The sequence below is a fragment of the Oreochromis aureus genome, linkage group 19 (genome assembly GCF_013358895.1).
Source record: "Oreochromis aureus strain Israel breed Guangdong linkage group 19, ZZ_aureus, whole genome shotgun sequence".
NCBI classification, from domain to species: Eukaryota; Metazoa; Chordata; class Actinopteri; order Cichliformes; family Cichlidae; genus Oreochromis; species Oreochromis aureus.
The window spans coordinates 11,367,283-11,385,163 of record NC_052960.1 but is presented as its reverse complement, the minus strand read 5'-3'; the positions used below and the strand labels follow the sequence as shown (position 1 = coordinate 11,385,163).

General features: G+C 36.9%; 2 protein-coding genes across 2 annotated transcripts in view; both read right to left on the bottom strand.

Annotated features, from left to right (window-relative positions):
• Window positions 1–3,327: 3,327 nt before the first annotated feature.
• LOC116318057 (eukaryotic translation initiation factor 5A-1-like) lies at window positions 3,328–11,046 on the bottom strand. Its single transcript, XM_031736971.2, has 5 exons — window positions 10,895–11,046; window positions 9,688–9,868; window positions 9,453–9,557; window positions 7,137–7,268; window positions 3,328–6,764 (listed from the first exon to the last, which is right to left on the bottom strand). Exons 2-5 carry the CDS (start codon window positions 9,847–9,849, stop codon window positions 6,702–6,704), a joined length of 462 nt encoding a protein of 153 aa, XP_031592831.1. The 5' UTR covers window positions 9,850–9,868; window positions 10,895–11,046; the 3' UTR covers window positions 3,328–6,701.
• Window positions 11,047–12,087: 1,041 nt separating this feature from the next.
• Window positions 12,088–17,881, bottom strand: part of slc2a2 (solute carrier family 2 member 2) — a 7,639-nt gene continuing 1,845 nt past the window's right edge. Inside the window, exons 2-11 of the mRNA XM_039603653.1 lie at window positions 17,182–17,378; window positions 16,889–17,013; window positions 16,561–16,676; window positions 16,305–16,467; window positions 15,705–15,811; window positions 15,244–15,324; window positions 15,014–15,118; window positions 14,762–14,863; window positions 14,136–14,339; window positions 12,088–14,007 (exon numbers count right to left, since the gene is read on the bottom strand). Of these exons, the coding sequence (XP_039459587.1) occupies window positions 13,816–14,007; window positions 14,136–14,339; window positions 14,762–14,863; window positions 15,014–15,118; window positions 15,244–15,324; window positions 15,705–15,811; window positions 16,305–16,467; window positions 16,561–16,676; window positions 16,889–17,013; window positions 17,182–17,378 (1,392 nt within the window). The 3' untranslated portion in view covers window positions 12,088–13,815. The remainder of the gene's footprint in view (window positions 14,008–14,135; window positions 14,340–14,761; window positions 14,864–15,013; window positions 15,119–15,243; window positions 15,325–15,704; window positions 15,812–16,304; window positions 16,468–16,560; window positions 16,677–16,888; window positions 17,014–17,181; window positions 17,379–17,881) is intronic.

The window sequence follows — 17,881 nt, the reverse complement described above, 5'->3', positions numbered from 1 at the left end:
TTACTTTGTAATCTAGAGCCTGCAGTAAAACTTTCCTTATTTTCAAAAACACTTCACCACTACCACATGCTAAAAACATAAAAAGTAATATATAGCACACTTTAAAACAAGTCACATTATTTGTAAATGAATAAATACAAAACATAAAGTTATTAATACTAACTAATTATGCTAAACCTTTACTGTTTTTACATATTTAAGTTGGAGAAGTCATATTTATCTGCAGTAGTATAAAAACGTCTGGTGTTATTTCTTTTGGGAAGTGATTTTCAACGTATTAATGTTGCGTTGCATTTAACCATTGCCATTCAGTTTCTGATAGCACTTTATCACCTCCTAGATTATTTAATGATACATTTTAATAAAGAGATTTTTGCTCTTTGATCTTTTCATGCCTGCCTGCCTCCGTGCCATGTTTAATATTCCTGTAAGGACTTCCAGCAGTGTTTATGTGATCTTCTATGAATAAAAGAACCAGTGCAACGTAACTTCAACTTGACTTTTCAGCTTTAATAGATGAAACACACTTTAAAATCTAAGGTAGGCATCTCACCTGACACTACCATGTGTCTTGGTGATTTTGATTTATTCATTTATTCATTGGTTAGATGCAAATCTGTGTCAGCTCAACCGAAATGGTCTGTTGCATAGACTAGGTAGCTTTTTGAAGTTGAAAACCTGTTTCAGCATAGCCACTGAGTTGCATGAAGATTAGTCTTAGGCTGTATAGTTTTTAATCTAACATGAAGCATTTACAGCCATCAGTGCTCCTTTAGACTTTGTTTTGTACCAGGGTGATGCAGCTGATTGATTTTTATAAACGTTTTTTTGTTTTTTACAGTATGATATTGCACTGTATGTGTGGCACTAAAAGCTGAAGATAGCTCTATATTTTTACTCAGCTTTTTCACAGACAGGCACAGTTAATCCCATGCAGTTTCAATAAAAGCACATGGTTCACACTAATGCTTTGATCTCTTCTCTCCCCATCTCATGCTGTTTTGAGAAATAGGTCCCAAAGTTACATAAACGTGCTTTCTGTGTTTGACCATACGCCACTGCTGATGTATGTAGCCTATGTGTGTGTGCCTAGAGTACTGTTTACCCTGACTTACAAGCCAAGGCCTTCATCCCAGAACTCTATCAAATCTCTAATAATTGAAACTGGTTCATCTCAACTCAAAGTCAACCAGGAATCCAGCTGCTTCACTGTCTGGATAAACAGGTTCGGAGCACTGTGGAATGGCTCATAAAACCTTTGCCAATCCCTCCACAATCCCTGCTTCGCTCCCCACATGAGCTTTGAAAGAGTTCAGCATTTCCCTGTAAAGAATTCTTGAAGATCACTGGAGACTTCTCTGTATCAATTTTAAATTGTATAAAAACAGTATAAAATCTGAACAGTGGTATGGATGGAGTTTCCACCAAAGTCTATTTACCAAGGCTACTGCATTTTTCAAGAATTAGGACTGAGACACACAGGTGGCTTCAATTGAAAAGGCCCAGTTTGGCTCTTCACACTGTTCATCCTGAATTAAAGAACTTGTCAGAGTAGACATCTGAGATCAAGAAAAACAGAGTGAATTCTTCATCTCTGGAACAAAAAAGGCATAATTTCTGGATGATAACTTGAATAAACTAAAAAAAAAAAAGTACTTTCCCTTGTTGTCTCTGTACTATCATGCACACAGTTCAAAAACAATATTAATGAATTCTCTGATGTTGGACTGCCATCTACTGAGCAGTTTTGGAAAAGAAATTTCACCCCATTGTTTCTTTCTGACTTTATTTAAATGATTGTTGATCTTTTACAATGAAAAATAAAAATTACTGAAACTAGTTGTTGAATATGAAGATTTTAACTGCCGTGAATTTAAATTTGTGGGATAGGTTAACTGATTAATCTAAATTGCCCATAGGTGTGAATGCGGGAGTGAATATGAGTGCGAATGGTTGTCTGTTTTTGTGCGTTAGCCCTGCGACAGACTGGCAACCTGTCCAGGGTGTACCCGGCCCTGCCTCTCGCCCTATGACAGCTGGGATAGGCTCCAGCGCCCCCTGCAACCCTGAAAAGGATAAGCGGAAGCGAATGGATGGATGGATGAATTTAAATTTACTTAACACTTTAGATTCATAATTCTGAGTTTTCAAATGTATATGTAACGTTACATAATTAAAGAATTACAGTGCCTTACAGAGCCATCTCATACATCCCCAGCAACACACTGTTGTCTTTTGAAAATTAGCCTCTGTACACCACCACACTGGATTTTAAATGAAACAATCAAGATAGGATTAAGCGCAGAGATTCTAACTCAAGAGGTTTAACAACCATATTATATTAACTGAGATGTTTTTAAGTCTAATCTGGCCTTGTTGTAAACCCTCTGTATTTCCTCTCATTTAATTGTCTTGACAATGATACGCTTACCACCTCAAGAGTGTTTTTGACTTGGTTGTATATTGTAAAGGCGTTTTTCTTAACCACAGATCATCCACTTCAGCTCCATTCAGTAATCTTCTATGCTCTTTGGTGTTTACTGGCCAGTGCATTTCTTCTTTGTAAGAATGTACCGCATCTTAGATATGACTGTTCCTGACGTTTAGGGGGGTTTTCTGTCTTTGTGACAGGTTTATTTTATTTTTAAACCTAATGAACCTCCTTCATGTGCACCAACATATCTATGGACCCTGTACTGAGTTTCAGTGAACTCCTACCAAATGAATGTTCAGCATTTTGAATCAACTCCATATTCTTTATCTGCTTAATTCATCAAGCGAACAGGTTTCATCTGGTTATGAAACATGTCAATGACATTTTTTTTGCTAAACCCCTTGAATTAATCCAGAAAGTCTGAATTTCAGTCACATCTGGAATAGTGACATTGTGACATTGCCCAAATGAACACTACTCCCACCTCCAGTTCAAAAACATAAGATATTACAGATTGCAATACATTTTCAAACTTAGTCATACCTCACAGAGACGTCAATCATGAATATTTAAATAGCCAAAAATAATACTGTATATTAAGGATATAACTTGTGGTTTTGGTTACATTTGAGGTTTTATAGCCAGTAACATCCCTAAAAACAAGAAAATACCTTTGGTCCATATACAAATGAAGATACTCCAGAAGAGTTAAAATTATGTAATAAAGTACATACTTTGATAGAGAGAGAGAGAGAGAGAGAGAGAGAGAGAGAGAGAGAGAGAGAGAGAGATAGATAGAGAGAGATAGATAGATAGATAGATAGATAGATAGATAGATAGATTCCCCCAGAATAATACAGGCTCAAGAAAGATTAATCGCAATAGAAGACATGCTAATTAAAGTCATTTATTATCCTCACTGATGACACAGTTAAAGTCTTATCAGTGCTCATTTACAAGCACAGCACAGGGCCATCTCATATACAGCGTAAACATTTCCTTGAACAGAATCGGATTAATCCTGCTACCTCAGTCTCTGTGAGAGACGCATTCAAGACTGCTAAACAGAGGATAAATGGCATGATGTGAAATACCAACGTGGGTAGCTCATCAACTGTAGGATGACTGGACTCCATTATCCTGGGTTCAACTTTAGAAACAAATGTAACAGAGGGGCTTAAGGAATGCACATCTTCTGTTTGGGCCATGATGGTAGTGTAGCCATCTCTTTACAGGTGCAATGACATTTCAGAAAAAAAAAAAAAAAAAAGGAAGCAGCACAATAAATGGTGTATTCTAGTTTAACATTTTTACAGTTTTATTTCTGCAAAAGAATGTTTACTGTAGTTTGTAATGGACAGGTTACATTTTCACCACATTTTTTTCAGTTTATTGCTTTTAAAGTAGAGTAAAAATCAGGTTAAGGTTCTGCAGGCTTTAGCTGTGAGAAGATTTGTGTGCTTGAGAAGGCAAGCAGGGGCTTCAAGCTGTCGAGCATGTGCCCTTGTTTCAGTCTGCCTAATAGTTTAATTACACAGGCTTCTCCTGCTTTTTGAGCTTTGATTTGCTAGTTCTTCCACCTCCATGAAGAAGTTACCTCTCACTATGAGATGTACCATTAGTCCATTTAGTAAGGTCTTAAGGCAGAAGCCTTTGCTTTTTGCATTCCAGGGTACTGCTGTTACTGTGTTTCAGATCACACACACACACACACACACACAAAAAAAAACCCAAAGTAGTTGGAAGCCACTGTTATAATGCCAAAGCTCCGCGAGGAGAGACAAATCCCTTTGGGGTTGTGTCAGGAAGGGCATCTGGCATCACACAATATGGTTTTGTCTCCTAAAATTATGTTCCCACACCAGTAAAATTCATTCGCAGTCGCATTTAGTAGGAAACGCTTTCTTCGGGATTACATTTGTGACCTTTCTCAAAAGCCTTTGAAAATAACATCTTTTCAAAGTTTTTACTTGCATTGCTATTGCTCATTTTCAGACCACCAATCAAAACCAGTTGTAAAGCAAAACATCTCTTTTTTTGTAAACACAACCAAGTAGTACTTGCACCTACAACCAACCACTGAATAACAACAAATCTTAATATGTAACTAAGTGGAAAGTCCCTGGTTTCACCGACTAACTCCTGGATATCATTTCCCTGCTTGCCAGCCTGCTTCTTTATGCCAACTTTGAACATCGTGCAAACTGCAGAGTGTCCTGTTGGAGAAATTTTATGTTGTCCATTCCAGTTTAGCTGTAAGGGAACAAAGGTTTTAGAACACCAGGTTGCACACTGAATACATGCAGTATGAATAGAAACTAAATCGATGCTGAAATTATTACAAAACACACTTTGCTGCTTTAGTGTCCTGACAGATGTAAAAGAACACTGAACTTGACAGATGTAAAAGAAAATTGAAGCAACAAAAACACAAAACAATAAAATAACATTACAGAGCAGCTGATGTTGTGCAAAGGAAAAAGAATACTTTCCAATGTTGATTACAAACTCTGTTCACATAAATTTAGGAAGTCTGGTTGTTGTAAATTTTTAACAATGATCTAACATCATGTAAACATTTTCTATACCTGGTGTAAGGGACTGGGGGATTTCGACTACAGAAAGCTACAGTTTTAAATGCATTTGCTTAACTGAGGTTTGAACAGGGTTTGTACAAGAACAAAGATTCATGACTAAAACTTAATAGCTAGGACACTTGTAACCAAAAACCGAAAGGTAGACTAAAACCTACCCTCTAACCAGTCCGATTAAGTCATTTACACAGCTAAACAGGAGGGTTTTTGTACACTCTTGAAACAGTGTCCAAACACTCAGCTCAAAAAACAAAAACAGAAAAAAAACAAAGCTGACTGCAATGCTTTAAATTTAATTAGCAATGCTAATACTCTCAAAACACTGCATTCAGTTTTAATTTTCCATTAGGAGGTAGGGGAGAAAACCAACAATACCAGCATTTAAATGCAGGTTCTCCAGCAACATTGAAGCAGTGCATGTAAACACATTCTGATTTCCTGCCATTACCTGATGTCTCCTAGGAACAGTTTGTGAATGGATAAGTAATGAACCTAAGCATTATGTAATAAAACTCCTTGTGAGCAGTTTTAGACTAGACAATAGGCCTACCTATTCAACTACTCTGTAACTACCATTTTCCCACTTTTCTCATTTCTGCTCGTCATGAATGTCACAACAAGAATTGGATAACTCAAAGTATAACTTCCACAGATGTTGCTACATCATACAATATTTTGACAATTTCTGCCAAAAAAAGGAAAAATGATATCAGTAGCATTCTGAGAATGCAAAATGTACTTTTCAATACAGACTAAACTGTTGCAATTAAAATAAAAAGAGAGACTAAATAGCACGTTTTTAAGTGTTTTGTTCTTTTAAAATCAGTTTCTATACATCTGTTAGCTTGTAAAGGCCTCAAGTGAAAGGAAAGTTATATAGCATAGAGGAGAATATGGCCCCACCCAACCACCCCATTATGGCCTGTTCAGCTTCATAACAGCTGAGACTGCAAGAAGGAAGAAAAAAGAAAAAAAAGAAAAAAAAAAGGCCCATCTTGAGACCTGGCTATGAGCTGTAAAAATCCTGCCATGAGTAAGTACAATTCTCATTTACATGAATTCATAGCTGCTAAGGCATGAGTATACTAGTCATGAATGCGCATGCAGATGCCTGTGTGTCACTTGTAAAGGCAGGCAGGTATAGTCAAGCTACTAACAATGTTAATGCTTTAGGGTCTCTTAACTGTGCAAGAATTATAGCTGGAGCAAATATCAGCCAGCCAAGTTCGAATTATTTTATGAGAAACATTAAAGAGAATAAATTGGGTACAGCATCTAAACATAAACATAACATAACATAAACATACCTTTATGTTTACAGGTATCTGAAAACTTTTTTAAAATAAAATGTAATTTAAAAGCAAATACACATTACAAGTACTCAAACAGGAATGTTATGCAGTTCTGAAATATTTGTAGGAAATACTGGAATAATATCAGCACCCACTGCAAAGTTATGCTGTGATGGCAAGGGGACGATGACTGTTAAGAGAGAATGCCAGGCAGGTCTGAGCTTTAGATAGAGAAGAAGCTGACCACATCCAGTTTCTGGATTTTAGCTGACAGCAGCAAAACTGGTGGAGGTGTGTGGGCCAAGGCCAGTAGCTTTGGTGAGGCTCCAAAACCATAATGGAGGATAGGATTGTGAGGTCTCCAGCGTTGTCCTTGACTTATTAGGAAGTCATGGTCTTAGTGCCCACTACATGCTCTTCATCTATAGCTTTTAACACAGAGACCTGAAAATGGAAAGTAATTAAGATCTGGGTTCAGTATTCTCACATCACCTTGATTTTTGTGCAAATATGTTTGATCCAGTATGGCATGATGACTTATCAAATTGATAGGCTAGTACATTTCTATCACTAAAACATGTTAAAGTACACTATGTGCACTTTAAAATAGCACATAAGAATGCAAGTGTTCTAGACTATAACAAAAGTAAGGAATTGTTCTTAATTATTAAATCAACACTGAGTAAATATAGTGAAGACAGCAGAGTTATTTTATGACTAAATGGAAATGCAATATATCAGAAAATATCCAAATAAAGTTTTAACTGTGGCCCTGGTTCATTACCATTTAGAAGTTTTCAAGACACAGGAACTCACCATAAACTGGTCCCCATTGGTGAACCTCTTCTCAATCTCTTTTCCCAGGTCACTGTCTGGTAATTTAAGATCCTCTCTGGTTTCTCCATTGTCATCCATCAGAGCCAAGAAACCATCAGCCACATCAAGTACCTAAATTTGCCATTATAAACAGAATGATTTTCCTATTGCAGTTGCTGTAAACATTAATTTTAATGCCTTCTTCATAACACTGTGCTGATTCACACCAACAGAAAGCATTTACTGTGAAGCCGCAATACACAGAACATTGTGGTTTAGATCAATAACGAAGCCCTAAAAACAAGAAAACGTTTATTTAAAAAATAAAATAAAAATAAAAAATTTAAAAAGGAAAAAGGGGGGGGGAAAGGCAGTATATATTGAAACTTGACTTTAGGTTAAGACTGGGTGATATGACCTCAAATCAAAAAATCACAAATTAATTGAACATTTTACCCCAATTCTAATTCATGAATGATTATTTTATATGCAAATTTGTAAATATATTAAACTACTAAAGCTGGGACATCTTTAACACTAATATAACTGTGCATCCAAGTGTTGTAGTTGTATATTACAGTGGTATGGAATAGAATGCCTTTATATTGTCACTATACACATGATATTCAGAGCATCTCCTACCCAGTACAGACATGTGGGAAAAGAGGGGGGGCACTATAAACATATGAACAGTCCCAATTCAAAAGATATCCAGTATACAACTATACAAATTAGGGCTGTGCAATATGTCCCAAAATCTCATATCCCAATATAAGACTTTTCTCATCCTGATAACCATATATATTTCACAAAATAGTGCATTTTCTATAAATTCTGAGAATCTCGGGCAACTATACTTGTGTGCTTTCAGCCAGGAGTCATGTACCATGAAACTGCTGCGGGGAAAAGCATGTTCTAACATTTAAATCTAAGGTTTATTTTGAGAACTTGATGGCACTTTTTTGCATCTCATCCATAAACTCTCTACATACTCTTTCACGTGATTCTTGCGTAGCTGGTAGAAGAGGTTTGTCGTGTTCGAGTCTGGTGGGGACTGCTTTGCCACCTATGTGCATAGTACAGTTTTCCGGTTCGTGTTAAACTTTTCATAACCAAACCATGTCAATGCAACGAGGTAGCCCCTCGTTTAGGAATAAGGTCCTCTATTTGTTTTCACTGGTCCTTCTGTTTGGAGCTACCTGGTTCTGCCTCATCTTCACTGGCTATGGTGGTATTCTCTGTGCCTGCATCCACGTGGTGACCATCCAAACGAGGAAAAAAATCTTGGCGTAAGCATTGTATTTTGCGACACCACGTAACAAACAATAGCATATAATATGAAACGACAGATTTTTTTAATTTCAACATCGATATATTTCATCATATCGCACAGCCCTAATACAAATATCGGAAAAAATAACACTATTCATTTCTATTTTTTTATGTATTTACAGTGTGGGTTAAATATTGCACAGTGGTGATGGTAGTTTGTGTAGTCTGTGTATAGAGGGAAGTCCTTGGATTGGGTTGGGTGAAACTGTGTTGTCAGTACATGTGTGAGTTCAGGGTGGTTTTTGGTTTTGGGAAGAAACTAAGTATTTTTCTGTTTTCTTCTTTTTGTTTGATGCACTTTGGCTAACCTGTTGCATTTTTGCAGGTACAGCGATTATTATTTCTCATTCAAATTTAAACAGTCTAGCAATCTGCTCTTTCTTTCTTTGTTGTGTATGCGTCAACCACCTATCAGGGACAGTGTCATGTATAGTCTTTAATTCGAAACCATTACCAAAAAGAAAAAAAAGGGCACACTATGTGGAAAAGCACCTAGACAACTGCAGACACCAAAGAAGTTGTGAAGTGAATGGTCTGTGTGGCACATCTATATAAAGACTGAAATCTGTCACATGGGCCTCTATACATCCATAAGTAGCACATAATATATAATAAACCACCACTAGAAAAAATGCCAATTATAAGACTCATTTGCTACATAGAAGACTTCAATATACAAAGGAAAAAGGTGCCCAAAGATGCATTTTCTGAAAACTACAGCCTCAAAATAGCCCAACAGTTAGAGAAGACTGCTTATTGGTCAATCCAAAACCTGATCAACCAGTCTGAAACCTGTATATATTTTTTAAACGTACTGAAGCAACACTTCAGCTCTGACAAATGAGACACACCCCTTTAGCAGTCAAGAAACCATTCATTCCTCTCACGCTTTAAACAAATTTCCAAACAGTTACTATCCGGCACTAAATCGTTTAACCTGCACAGCAAGCGATATTGCAAGATATGTCCAAAAGAAACATTCACCTGATAGTCTTTCCTTGTTATATTTGGAACATCCATGTTGTGGGTAGACGGGCAGATGTCTTCATACTTTTTCTGAGTAAAGATGTCAAGTCCAGTAAGGTGAACCTGGGAACAATGAATTGATTAGATCTTACCTTGTGCCAAAGAAGCATGCTGCATCACTAGTAAAACTGAGAGCCATCAGGCTAAAGTTCCTTAAGCGCTGAATTCTAAAGTATAGACAAAGGGGTTTTACCTTTGCATGTCCATGCTTGCCAGTCTTGGAGGTAGACATGTCAACTATCTTACAGGGACGTCCTTTCAGCATGACATAGCCATTCTTCCTCAGTGCAGAGCACTGCATTGGGTATGTTGTAGAGGCCCCAGCATCAGCAGTGGAGAAATCATCATCCGCCATTGTGGGTCCACGGGTTGTACTGTTTAACCAGGATACATTTATTTAAATTAAAAAATATATACATTAAAAAAAAAAACAATAATAATAAGATGATGATTTAACAAAGAATTTGTTTAATATGATTTGTATAGTGTCAAGAACCAATGGCCCATTGCAAGTTTACAAGAATTATATATGTGACATTAAAAAGTGAGTAATCAGCACAGATTTCCAAATTATAAACATTATGACAACTTAGCTTAATCTATCACAATTCAATACTTGATCCAATGTCAGCCATTCCTTGCACATTACTTTGAGTTTGTTTACTTTACAATTGTTTAAAAACATTATTGCATTATTCTAAAAGTTCAATAAAGCTATAATTTTAACATGCATTCCACAAACTAGTGTAAACATTTCTAGGCGTTGCACCCATACACTGTATCCAAACACTGCTGCCTGCTATCCACCCGAAAAGCTAACGGCTAACGTCATATGTGAATGTGCTAAACTATTTGGACACCAAGCTGTTGGGTTCCCAAATGTTCCCGTAAACACTACTGAGTGGAAAAAAAATAATAATAATATTCTTAACACGGTAACTTGTCAGCCACCCTTTTCGTTTACTGGGTCAAAACAAAAGGTCGAGTTTTCCTCACACTGGCTAGGCTGCTAAGGTTAGACAAGCCCCATTAACGACCTAGCAGGTTACGTGGCAGCTGGGCCAGATGATCATCCGCCACTACAGCTTTAAAACAGTACGCTAGCCGCACCTTCATCCTGTCCCTTTTCTGTCATAGTTAGCCACGTTAGCTCGCTAGCCCAACCTACATCCACTGACACTGGGTAACGATACTGCTGCTAATGTTAGCTTGACAACAGTGCTAAATAAAAACCTCAACGAGCGCCCACTAATTCCAAGTTACCGACAAACTGTCGAGATAACGAAAGCATCACAGTGTTAGAGATGAGGTGAGTTTTCATTACACCGCAAACAAGCGCTGCACATAACGTCAGCGCTAGTGTCAAAAATATTAAACTTGAGCCTGAACATTTAGCTTACCTTATATCTTAAAGAGAAAAGGGAGAGTCACTTCGCATGCGTGGAGCTTTTGTACCGCATGAGAAGCGGAGAGGGCAGGTACGGGCTCCGGTGGCATGTGTGACGTGTTAGGAGGAGGAGGGCGGGGGCGCTCATAACGTTGCAACGTTATGTGCTGGAGCGCAGTGGCTTCCTGAAGGTAACTTCCCTTCTGCCTCGCACACCTGTACAGACCTGTCCAAAAAAGCCGTTTTTTAAAAGTCCCCCTGCATCAACAGTAGGCTATATCAAAACTAGTAAAGTGTTTTAAAGCATTTATGAGCTCATTTAATTTCTAATTTCTAATCTTCAAATCAAATCATGTAAAACAGGGACACCTAATAATTACACTCAGGTCCACATTTTTTGGGCAAAACACAGTTTTTGTAGTTTTGATTCTGTACATCACCAGAATGGTTTTTAAATCAAACAGTCAAGACAAGATGTGCTTGAAGTTCAGACTTTCTGCTTTAATTCACTGGGTTTAATGAAAATAGTGCATTAACTGTTTAGAAATTACAGCTATTTTTATACATGGTCCACTAGAGGCTCAAAATTAATTTGATAAAAAAAATTTAATAAATATTTTTAATATTTTCAAATATAGTTGGATGAAAATCCTTTGCATGCAGTGCATGAAGTCTAGAGAGCATGGACATCACTAAATGTTGCATTTCCTCCTTTGAAATGCTCTGATAGGCCTTTATTGCAGCCACCTTACTGCTTGTTTATGGGTATCTCTGTCTTTAATTTTCTTTTCCCTAATTGAAAAGCATGCTCTACTGGGTTGAGATTAGGAAAAGAGATTGATAAGAGATTTCTTTTTCAGAGCTGTTCAGGCTTTTTGAGATGTTTTCTGTCTAATCTGGCCTTCTTGTTTTGTTTTTTGAACACCCTCTGTATTTCCGTTCACGAAGACATCTCTTGAATGTAGACCTTGACGATGATATACCTCCTTGAGAGTGTTCTTGACATGGTTAGATGTTGTGATTTTTTTTTTCATTCCAAAGATAGAATTTGTGATGATCCATGTTATTTGCCTCATGTGTTTTTTTCAGGTCTATTGGTGTTGCTGAGCTAATCAGTGCAGGGAGATAAAAATCAGTCCAGTTTCCATGATGTCTTCATTTGCCATTTGTCCATCAGTTAAATGTAATAAAACAGCGAAATGAAAATTGTGATTTAAAATACTTCTTTTATTTTTTCTTGAACAAAGAAAATCAGACATTGTATTTTCTTAAGAGCATAAAGTATATGACTAGTTAACTTGTAATGTGAACATTACAATTTATATTATATTTTATATTTCTCTAGGGCAAAGGTTGTTATTGTTGTGGTTAAAGATAAACATAGATAGAAAAAGCACCATCCCGTGACACTGACAACTGCAAATTGGTCTTGAATTATTCCCTGGGTGTTGCTGGGGGCTGTGTAAAACACATTGTGTTTCAGGGTAAGCAGATGTGTCTGAAAGCAGAGTAAATTTCTTCTAGTATCAGTTAAACACTCATCTCCAACCATCTGTTCTCCTTGACTCTTTGCATGGAATTTCCAGAGTTACTGGTCTTTTTGTGTGTTGGTACATACTGTAAAGACACAAAGTTCTTCCTTTTTTTCTTTACAGGTGCACTTTGTAAGATGATGGAAAAATTAATAATAATTATGATATGAAACTTTATCAATCTTTAAAATCACATCTAATACTTCACTTCAATCTAAACTCTGAGTATAAATCAATGTTGTTTCAAATTCACGTAATTTAAAGTCCATAGAGTTCAAATTATTTACAGGCTTTCACATCACAACAGTGACTAGACCATGATTAGCAAAAGTAAACAAAGGCTTGCACTTACTGGGTAACACTGGGTAACTCCATTTGTGCAAGACACATGCATGGATATACATACATTATTCTGCAGATTAAAAGTGGCATATTAAACAACCAATAACAATAGACACAATAAGTTTCTGAGTGCACAGAAAATATTGACATGCTTCTGTAAGTCAATAATATCCGGTGGTGGCAGCTAAACATCCATACAGCATAGTCATACACTGTAATAGTTTGTTGTCTCTTGTGTTTCAACTTTAAACTTCAGTGCTGTTTCATTAGCTCATACATTAATTGCACAGTTTTAAGTTTTTTTATGCTTTAATGCCAATAATCTAGCACTATTTTTTATAACCACTAGGGGGCAGAAGATGAAAGCTGAAAAGTTGAGTATTTTACACATCAGCACAAAGAGCAAAATTAGTATTAATTTGAAACCAAGCATGAATTCAAATCCAATATTCATTCCCCTTTTTGCTCTATTTGTTGCTCTCCACTTGTTCATATGCCGATATCTACCTCTTTAGCTCCTAAATATTTCAGTATTCATGAGCTGGTGTCTATTCAGTTTTGGTCTTAAGTAGGTAGTTTACATATAGCGTATATACTTAAAAATAATGAATGTGCAGTGGCTCTAAATATCACTATGAGGAAGATAGAAGAGAACCAAAACAATAGTAAGTATCCTGGAGACTAATGATGCTACATATATAAACCAAGTTCTGTAGAGCTGAGGTGAACTGCAGAGTTGGGTTGTAATTTTCTGTTGAGTCAGTTATGTCATGTGTTGTCAGTGTAAAATGATTGTAGCTTCTTTGAAATTTTGTTTCATAAAATTTAAAATGATAAAATGTAAACCTTTCTCCGTGCATAATGGAAACATGACACTTTCCAACATTTCAGCGTTGGTTTTTGTGTAGTTCACAAACCTTAAAACATTTCTGTTTAACAAATCAAGTAGTCATTATAACACTAAATCGAAAAGTGTGTGATAAAAGAGCATCTATGAAATAATATCGAACATGCACTTGTATATCACAGAATAAGACTATAAAAGCAAACAGCTTTTGTTTTAGGCATCTGTGGATGATTTGAGCTCTTGCAGTTCAGGAATATCTGTAGGGATCCGACGTCCCTTGTGGAAAATAGCAGCAATCTCTTCAAAAGTTTTGCCCTTGGTTTCCGGCACCCGAAAATAAATAAATAGTACGAAGCCAAGAAGCAGCACGGCAAACAGGATGAATACATAAGAATCTAACCAAGCCTGATGAGAAATATTAAAAACACAAACACACAAATCAGGAGTTATTAATGAAGCTGAGATATGTCAAACTAAATGGGTCCACAAGAAGCACAAGTTTACAGTGCCTATGTGTGTCCTTTCCCCCTCACCTGTATATACTGAAAGGTCATGCCTATGATGAAGTTGCTGGTCCAGTTACAGCAGCCAGCTAGAGCAATAGCAGCAGGTCGAGGTCCCTGGCTGAACAGTTCAGCCACTATGAACCACGGAATGGGACCAGGCCCAATCTCAAAGAAACTTACAAAGAGGAAGATAGCTGACATGCTGACGTAGCTCATCCACGAATATTCATTCTGGAAAAAGGAGCACATCAATCAAGAAAAACATTTTTCTTCAAATTTATGGACATTAAAAAGGAAAAAATGTGGTTTGAGCACTTTCTGTTACTTTCTGTTCATAGGTGTGTCTCACTGAGCATGCAAAAAAAATGCAGGAGCTCTCTCTGCAGAACCCAACCTTCCAGCTATTTTTTCTGGCTTTATTCCCCATTCAAAGTGACATCTGAACCTAATACATAATAATATTCTATAATTATATAATTGTCTTTGCCTGTTTTATACATTGTCTTTTTACAGTCTTTTGTTTACTTTACTTTTAAAATACAGACTGATAAACAAGTTGATCAAGATATCCAGAGTGATGTAACTTTTCTGCACTACATAATATGATGAAAGCATTGCTAAAAGACTGAAGGTGTGAATCTGAAGTGACAAACCTGTAATTTGAGGCCCACTGTCATGGCAACAGCACAGCAACACATTCCCCCAAGACCAACCAGAGTTAGAGTGCGTCTGCCAGCCCTGTCCACAAGTGCCACCTGGAACATATATATACATATAAATATGTGTGCGTGTTTACATGTATATAACAGTGTGCAGATTAAAGAAACAATACTATGCCAGTACATGGTTCCTGTTTTACATTTTTTGCAAGTCTATGTGTGTTTTGTATTCATATTGCTACTCACAGACACCAGAGTGAAGATCGTGTTAATGACCCCGACTCCTATAGTGGCATAAACTGGATGACTGACACCAGCTCGAGAGAAGATAGCCGTAGAGTAGTAAAAGATCTTAAAGAGAAAACAAGCAAAGGTTTTCTTGACACTCTGAGTGGTTGCATGCTCAGGAAAAGTCACAGGTCTGTAGTCAATTAACTCAGACAGACAGACAGAGTTGAAATGCTTTTTCCACTCACAGCATTGATGCCAGAAAACTGCTGGGAGAGGTGCATCATGAGGGCAACAACCAGCTGTTTTCTGTATACAGAAGAGCAGATCTGGGAGAGAACAGACAAAAGTAAAATACTGTTTTAAAAAGCATTTGTTTGGGGGTAAATATTGTTTCCTAAAAAAACAAACATTAGCTTTTTTTTAAATTATTGTGTGAATGTGTGTTTTTGTCCACTCATTTTTGACTGCCTCTACCTATCTTTGGAGAATTAGTCTTGAATACCACGAATTTCTGTCATTATTTACATTCAGATATATTCTGGTTGCAATGTTATTTCTAGTGGCTCAGGCTCTTTGAAATACTAAAATAACTGTTTTTAAAGCCATAAAACCTGAAATTTTCTTTTGAGATGCTGCTGAAATATTGACATTTTATGAAAATGAATGGTAAACAGTGTATAAACAGTAAAACTGCACAGACACCTACCAAAGAAAAGATAGAGACTCTGGCCTCTTTGTTTGCCTCTTCTTTTTCCCTTCTCATCTCTTCCAGATCAATAGTTGGATCATGCGGCCCCTTTAGACGACACAGACCTGAAACAAACCATAAAATTTTCCAATTCGTTATTTAAATAACTGTAGTAGGACTATAATTTAAAATGCAACGTACATTTAAAAACATGCTTTTAAAAATGGCTGTAATATGGGAGGCAAAATGCTGGTGTTAATTGTTTGAGTGTTCCTGGAAAGTAGAACAGCACTATAAAAGAATCAGTAGATTTGCCAAAAAGTATTGCCAGAGAAAAGTAAAAACTATTTATGAATCTTGGAAATTCGGTTATTCACCTGCCAGGCGTTGCCAGGAGTGCCTATCAAGGTCTCCAAAGCTAATAAAAATAATTCCACAGCATCCTGTTTTTTGTCTTTTTGTTTTTGTTATCCTCTATTTTTACTCTTTTTTCTAAGCTAAACAAACCAGCTGCCAACAGTGTGTCTAATATCTCTCATGTGCAATAATTTACCCAAGCGTACTGCCAAAAATATACATTTGAGAGTTTCACGATGAGGAGTAAGTTCCTGTACTTACTTTGTCGAGCCTCTTGCTCCTTGCCCAATAGGATGTAAAGGTATCGTGGACTCTCAGGACAAAGAGGCAGCAGAAGGGATTGTAATATTGCTGGAGCTCCAGACAGACCAAGCAACAGGGGCCACATTTCATCATTACCAAGCACAAAATCCAAACCTATTACCTGCATCAACATATACACTTCAGATTATATCCTCCATGTGCTTTTGAGCAAAGATGATGTGCATGTACATGTGTGTGGATAACTGTAACTCACCTGGCTGATTAGAATGCCAATGACAACAGCGAGCTGGTGTAATGCTCCCAGAGCCCCTCTGTAAGCTTTTGGTGCAATCTCCCCAATGTACATAGGCACTAGCCCAGACGTAAGACCTTAAATACGCATTATAAGTGAAACCATTTAAATTAATACATTTGCAGTTACACATACGACAGTATAACAAGACTGTTTTTAATGTCCATGTGCAATTTAGGAACTCTTGTTCATTTAGAAATCCCAGCGCAGTGTTTACATAAAACCCTTAAACACTGGGATTTCATTATGTGAGCACTGATTGAAGACTGTAAGACGTTTGTTAATGTACCACAATAGAAACCCATAACAGCGCGGCCTGAGATGACCATGATGTGTGGCTTCCACATCTTACAAAGACCCATCAGCAGTCCAGCTGCTACAGCCAGAACATTGACCATTAACATCCCTTTTACCCTGCAAAAACAGAGAAAGTAAACTGGCAGTTTAATACAAAAAACGTTTCTCCCTAAACTTGCCACATCACTCCTGTCATTAGTCTAATCACTCTCCATACTCTAGCTTTTAGTTTTTTAACTAAATTTGTTTCACTTGTGCCATCATCATTCATTTTTATATTCTTACCTCCCTTTTAGATCTCCCACAAATCCAACCAAGAAGGAGGATACCATGCCACCGATGGAGAAGATTGACACTGACAACGACCAATACATGATCACAGAAGGGTGGTGACCTGGGTCTTCTTCTGTGATGTTTTCTGATGAACCTGCAGCCCTTTCCGTCCACACACCCAGGGACTGGCCATAACTCTTTTCAATGATCTACAATACAGACACAGACATGTTATCAAACAGTACAAGGATGGCTGCAAACATACAGATAGACTTGACTCAAAATCTGCTTGCACAAATAAATACAAATATGTTGCATCCAAACGTGAAGTCCTATAGGGAGAAAATCCACCATGAATATCCCTCAGTATACACACTTTATACATAAAAATGTATAGACAGGTTTTGTTTATTCACCACATTTCATAACAGTGTACAAAGAAATTTCATCGGAGCACAGACAGTACATTAGTTAATTTTTTTCTTCATTCATTTAATCTTTTTCTTAACTTTTTGATGTTCATTACAAAGTTGCAACTGGTATATATAAAAGTTTGTAAATTTCAAATCTTCTGTAGTGAGGTGGTAGTGGAACCTGGCAGATTCTGGTTCACGTCCTTTTATAACTTACTATTTGGTGAGGTTTTACCTGCTAAAACTATTCAGATTTAGGAAAAGATTATCATTCAGTTTTAAAAATGCCCATTCAAGCA

What these genes read in the sequence shown, in the direction of transcription:
- LOC116318057 (XM_031736971.2), bottom strand. Translation starts at nt 9,849, where the DNA reads ATGGCGGATGATGATTTCTCCACTGCTGATGCTGGGGCCTCTACAACA. An exon ending in TAACAAGGAAAGACTATCAG is followed by an intron (nt 7,269 to 9,452) that starts GTGAATGTTTCT and finishes TGGCAAATTTAG; the next exon opens with GTACTTGATGTGGCTGATGG. An exon ending in CCAATGGGGACCAGTTTATG is followed by an intron (nt 6,765 to 7,136) that starts GTGAGTTCCTGT and finishes TTCCATTTTCAG; the next exon opens with GTCTCTGTGTTAAAAGCTAT.